This window comes from Stenella coeruleoalba (assembly GCF_951394435.1).
Source record: "Stenella coeruleoalba genome assembly, chromosome: 2".
Taxonomy (NCBI): Eukaryota; Metazoa; Chordata; class Mammalia; order Artiodactyla; family Delphinidae; genus Stenella; species Stenella coeruleoalba.
In genome coordinates, this window is record NC_137147.1 from 2,908,071 (window position 1) to 2,914,070 (window position 6,000).

Genomic DNA, 6,000 nt, shown 5'->3' on the forward strand with positions numbered 1-6,000 from the left:
TCTCTTTATCTTTCCTTTTCTTTTCCCTTTAAAATCCAAACAGACTCCTAATACCTCATTACTTTGGGCGATTCGCTGTCGTACACTCCCTCCCGGTACACGCCCTCCTGGTAGCTCTCCGCTTTCCCATCCCCGGTACTTCCTCCAGCCACCTTGACGTCCACCCGCCCTTCTGTCCTCCTTCTGAGGCCGTGACTTCTTCGCATCCGCTCCCTGCCCTGCACAAGGCTAAGAGCGTGGTGAGCGTCTTGAGTCTTCTCCTCCATCATAACATTGTTGGGAATTTGAAAGGAGGGTTGAACCCCATGTAATCCTTGTACACAAGGTAAAACTGGGGCTCCTCTTGACATTTCCAGAAAAAAAGAGAAGGAAGTGAAAAAAACTAAGCCAGTAATGCCTAAAGGATTTAAGACTTCATGCTTTTTAAGGCTAACACTAATTCAAAAGAAATAATTGCTATGAAGTAAATGAAAACAAACACTCCTATTTAATGGATACCAAGGAATTCAACAGAGAAATTAGTTCTTAGGTTTCAGAATCCTTCTTAAAACATCCTTTTCCTAACTGGGTCTTAAAATCCTGCGGTTTTGGTTTCCTCACTCATGACAGAGGCGCTGGACTAAATCTCTCCCTCCGTTCCCAGCCATGATGCTGAGAGTCGAAATTTCCATCTGTCTTTACTTTTTAAAAAGAAGTAATGACTGCTTTCCCTTTCCTGTACATGAATTCCACTCACTACGAAACACCTCACTTTAAAAAGCATCTTGCTGCAGACTGCTTTGTCCTACAGAGGGTGGGGGCCCACCTACGGCGTGACAGCGCAGGACAGCAAGAACTCAGGCTGACGGACTCCTGGCCCAGCGCTCCAAGACAGTGCCACGTCACAGCAAGTGTTTCCTATTAATTTATTAATCATTTTATTAACCATTTTGGGGTCTAAGCCAGAAATGAGTACTTTTTACTCATCCATCTACGACATTTCTTCTCTTTTTAGGGAAATTAAGTCCTCAGAAAAATAATGTTTAAAACTCCACAAAAACATACCTCTCCGTACGCCACCGCGTCTCTAGGAAGCTGAGTCCTGCAAGGAGCAATGGCTTTCTTCCAGACTCCAGTCACCTCTGCACTAATGAAGAGCGTAAAACCCCCTGCCTGGTCCCAGACAAGCCCTGGAACCACCACTCCAGCAGCTGCAAACCGCAGCATCCTTACCAGTCCCTACCTTCACCACCCAACCTTTCATGGGACAGAACACACCCCAAAATGCACTTCAGGTAAAAAGCGCTACAAGTGTCATTAACATCGTCATATGCCTATCACGTAGGGATCACCCACCTGGTCATACTTTTAGAAGTACGCTATGAGGAGAACAATTTTCTATAGGCCAGGAATTACAGGAAGGAGATTTCTCTTTTTAAAACGGGGAGCTACAATTTGACATTCCCTTTCACCAACTCTTCACTATCAAAATTAACTGTTAGGGGGCCTTCCCCGGTGGTCCAGTGGTTAAGACTCCACGCTTCCCCTGCAGGGGGCACGGGTTAGATTCGATCACTGGATGGGGGACTACGAGCTCGCAGGCCAAAAAAAAAAAAATGATCTAGTGTTACAGTCACTACCTTTATTCTACATTTTAAAGGCGGCTTTACTTTAACAAAAAAACTTTAAAGCTAGCTGGAGTACTTAAAAAAACATACAGAGATATACCTTCATATAAAAAAAAGCTTCTATATACAATTACATGTGTTTGGAAAATTCTTTCCATAAAAAAGGGGGGAAGTGGGGGGAAGATAAAGTAAAAGTAACTTCTCCTGTTCATTAAATAAGTTATATGACTTCATTGTTGGTGGCGGTCTTTATTCAGTTCAAACCATTCAGATTTATTCTCCACATCATAATGCAAGCCTGCCTTTTCACTGTAAGTAACTACTGGATGTTCATATTTGATTAAACGTGCAACTGGCAACGCTACCTCATAAAAACCAGCCCTCCTTCTAAGTGACCTGGGTTAACACTTATGTCTAAATTATGCTAGTGTAGCCAGGATGCTAATAAGACTGATGGGACGACATAGTTTTTCCTCAGATTTTTGCAAGCGAAAAATAAGTTAAGACAGGTTGAATTACTAGAAATACTTCCAGGACTTTTATAAATCCAGGAATGAGATAGAATTTCAATTGCAGACAGCCTCATTACCTAGTCAACATTCAAAAGTGCAAGTCATTATGGAGCCAAGATTTGGATCCGTGGGTACTCGCTCTGCTGAAAGGAGAAGATGTAGCCATCAAGAAAACAGAGGTGATTTGCACCAGAAAGCATTCAACAGAAATAGGGTCCCCCTCCAATAATTTTAGCAAAGTTCAATTCTAAGTTGTTTGAGAAAAGTGAATCACTGAGGAGCACTCTAGAAGCAAAGAACAAAACCTACCATTTTTTTCTGTAAAAAAGAAACTGAGACCTAAGGTAGAAATCACTGATTTCAAAACAAAAACTGTGCAATGAAAATATGATCAAGCATCAGCCAAGGTAAAGCTACTCAAAATACAACAACAATGCAGATTAAAATGTATTTTAATAAAATAATGTATATTCATTAAAAAACGACCAGAAAGACAGATATCAAAATGCTGACAGTGGTCATATCCAGGTCGAAGGATTTCAGGTGACTTTAATTTTATCTGTATACTTTAATTTTCTATTGTGACTATATACTTTTTTTGAAAGAAAATAGATGAGTCAAAAAAAAATTTTTTTAAACAGTAGCAGTTTCCATGCAGGAAAACCACCCCCAAACACTCGCTGGGTCACACCCGCTGACCCTCCTGCAGAGGCCAGTGCTACAATGAAGCATCTCCTGAGTAGGAAAAACCTTGAAAGAAACAAACTATCTGCAAGAAACTAAGTGTGTGTAGGGGAGCGGTGAGGCAGAGAGTTGAGATTCTCTTACTGACAGAACCATACAGCTTTTGAGATCATAAGAAGCTTGTCTCCGAACACTTTCAGACAATGCCCAATCCTTGGTGCTAAGCTAGCATTTACCTGGACATCATCCTTGGCTTCCCGGATGGACGGTGCCACACCCAGACATGTGCTGTCAAATAAGCTCGCCATTGGCTACAAAATGGTCTGAAAGCATCAAGGGGAAACCCTCCCTGAAGGCAAGCTCCACTCTCAAGAGGAACCTAGGCTTGCTTTTGGGAGGTCACTATTTGAGGAGACTGCTGGAATATGCAAACCTTTTGTCCCGTCCCTCCACTAGGTGCCTAACCTAAGTCTCTCTCCTTTTAAGATCTGTAAAATAGATTCAAAGACCACGGGGCCATCATTAGGATCATCTAAGCATCACACAAACACAAGGCATGATGAAGGAAAACAAGCAGTGGGCTGGACACTGAGATGCTGAGTCTAGCCTAGGGAGTAGGATTAGCTGGTGTGACCTTGGGGCAGTCACTTCGACTGAGCCTCAGTTTTCTCGCGTCTGAAGTGGGCAGATACACCCACTCAACAGGGACAGCATTAAGTCCAAGAGGGAGACCTGCGTGCGCTATCCACCTAGAACAGTGATGCCCCGCTCGCAGCCGGGGCTGTCACTGTCACTCCTCGGGCCTCGGCATCTGGGTCCGCACAAGGCAGAGGCTGGGATGCCCGCCGGTCAGGGCTCCCCCAGCTCCGGCTCGCCAGTATCTCCCCCTACACCCGGACGATCGAAGGACCACAATCCAGGCTGCCCCCGGCGCCACCCCTGACACATCCCTCCCGAGGCCGGCCTTGGCCTGGACGCAAATCGAAACCGAAAAGCCCATGTGACATTGGAGGCCGGGATGCGGCCTCCGCCCGCGCTCAGCCCGGGAGACGCTGTCTCCACCCAACTCGGCCATCTTGAGGCCGAGCTGACAAAGCGATCCCATTGTTGCGGGTGACGGCGAGGCTGGGCGACCTCCTCCGTCCTCGCGACCCGGAAGGGGGCACCCTGAGGCCCCGGCGTTAAGGGGTGTGGCGGGAGCGAGGCGGGGCGCCGGGGGACCCACCGCAGCCCCGGCCCCGCACCTTTGAGCGTGGAGCGCTCCACCAGGACCGTGTGCACCTGCGGGTCCGAGAGGAACTTGCGCATCTGCTCCAGGGCGCTCTTCTCCTCCAGCGCCGCCTCGAGCGCGGCCGGGGCCTCGCCGCCATCCTCCAGCAGCAGCGGCACCAGCTTGCGCAGGTGCTTCTGCAGCACCGACACGTCGGCCACGTTCTGCACTGCCGACACCTCCAGGCCGGCCGAGCCGTCCTCGCCACCGCCCCCGGGCTCCGACATGGCGCCGCGCTCGGGACCCGCGGGCAGCGCTGAGAAGGCGGCCGCGACTCGGCGCGAGAGCGAGCGGGCGGACGCACGAGAGAAACGAGCAGCACAAGCCGACCGCCCGCTAGCCCACTGCCGACTGAGGAGAGGGAGCGCCGGCTCCTCCCTAAAGGCCGCCGCCCGCCGGCCCCGCCCCGTCCCGCCGCCGCCGCCGCCGCCGCCGCCCGCCTCCCGTCGCCCGCGGCCGGCACCCGCCGCAGCCACTGGGCCCCCTCACGGTAGCGACGTCATGACGTCGCGCTCAGGCGGCCCGGGTGACTCCGCCGCGCAGCCTTCTGGGACTCGTAGTTCCAGTGTTGGGCGGGGCTCCGCAGTACCGACACCTCAAGCCCTAACGGTGGGAACTTGCGGGGGGCGGTGAGAGGTGGTCAGGGACTACGTCTGTCCTGTTCACTGCTGTGGACTCAGCGAACGGCACAGAGTCTGAGACACTGCACTAATACTGAATGAATGGTGTTAACGAGCTAACGTGTTTTGAGCATTTAGCCTGTGCCTGACATTGTTCTAAGCACTTAACCTGTGTAGTTTCTTTGAACGAATGAATGACTACGATGTGTTGAGCTAGAATATAGTCATCTGTGTTATTAAATATACATAGGGAGACTGAGGATCTTTTTCAGAGGGAGAGGAGATGAGGGAAGTGTCACATTGCTAGGCTGGAAAGAAGGAGGTTGGGAGGGGACGTTCCCAGAGCAGGAAGCAGCTTCTGCAAAAGCAGAGAGGCCTGACTGTAGGAGCGATGTACGGGAAAGCCAGAAGGTGACACTTGAACGGTGGGGTGAAGCCTGGCTGTTGTAGGTTCTGGTTGCTAATGGCAAAATAATTCCCCCCAGAATGCCGTGAGGACCACGGGGGAGTGGTCCTACAAGCATCCACCTAGAACAGCAGCCGGGGCTGACGCTGTCGTTCCGATGGCCTCAGCATCTGGGTCCACACAAGGCAGGGACTGCCGTGCCTGCCCAATAAGTTTCCCCCCAGCTCCCATTTGCCTGGACCTCCTCCAGTACACCGAGATGACATAAGGGCCAGAATGGAGGCTGCCCACATTCTTGGTTTAGAAATGACAGTTATTATAAGGAGCAGTAATTGGCTTTTGAAAGTTCAAGCTCATCACTCGCTTCTTAAGTTGGGTGGAGGAAGGGAAGCCAAAGGTGCTATTTTTATATCAAAGTGCACAGTCAGAGAGCTGAATCCTGATTGGTAGAACGATGATGGGATGATTTGATTTCCCCAAATCATCTTTGGAAAACTGCAAAACACGCAGTATGCCTATTCTTGTTCAGTTACCCAGTGCCAAGCCCCAGGAACTGCTGGAACATGAAGACTAATGAGATGATTCTTGTCTTTAAGAAGCTCATGGCAGAGGGGACAGATTAATATCTCATCCTCCTCCTGCCTTCCATCAGTCCACTCTTCTTTTTCTGTGGAATTTTTAAAATTGAAGTATAGTTAATGTACAATGTTGTGTTAGTTTCAAGTGTACAGTAAAGTGATATATATATATATATATCTGTTTCAGATTCTTTTCCGTTATAGGTTAAGATTTTTTAAAATTAATTAATTAATTTATTTTTGGTTGCATTGGGTCTTCGTTGCAGTGCGCAGGCTTCTCATTGCAGTGGCTTCTCTTGCTGCGGAGCACGGGCTCTAGGTGC

The 6,000-nt window shown here is 49.1% G+C and overlaps 1 protein-coding gene across 1 annotated transcript in view; it reads right to left on the minus strand.

Moving 5' to 3' along the window:
• DYNC1H1 (dynein cytoplasmic 1 heavy chain 1) overlaps positions 1–4,521 on the minus strand; it is a 65,249-nt gene extending 60,728 nt beyond the window's left edge. The window contains exon 1 of the mRNA XM_079914416.1: positions 4,048–4,521. Within this exon, the coding sequence (XP_079770542.1) occupies positions 4,048–4,300 (253 nt within the window). The 5' untranslated portion in view covers positions 4,301–4,521. The remainder of the gene's footprint in view (positions 1–4,047) is intronic.
• Positions 4,522–6,000: the final 1,479 nt, after the last annotated feature.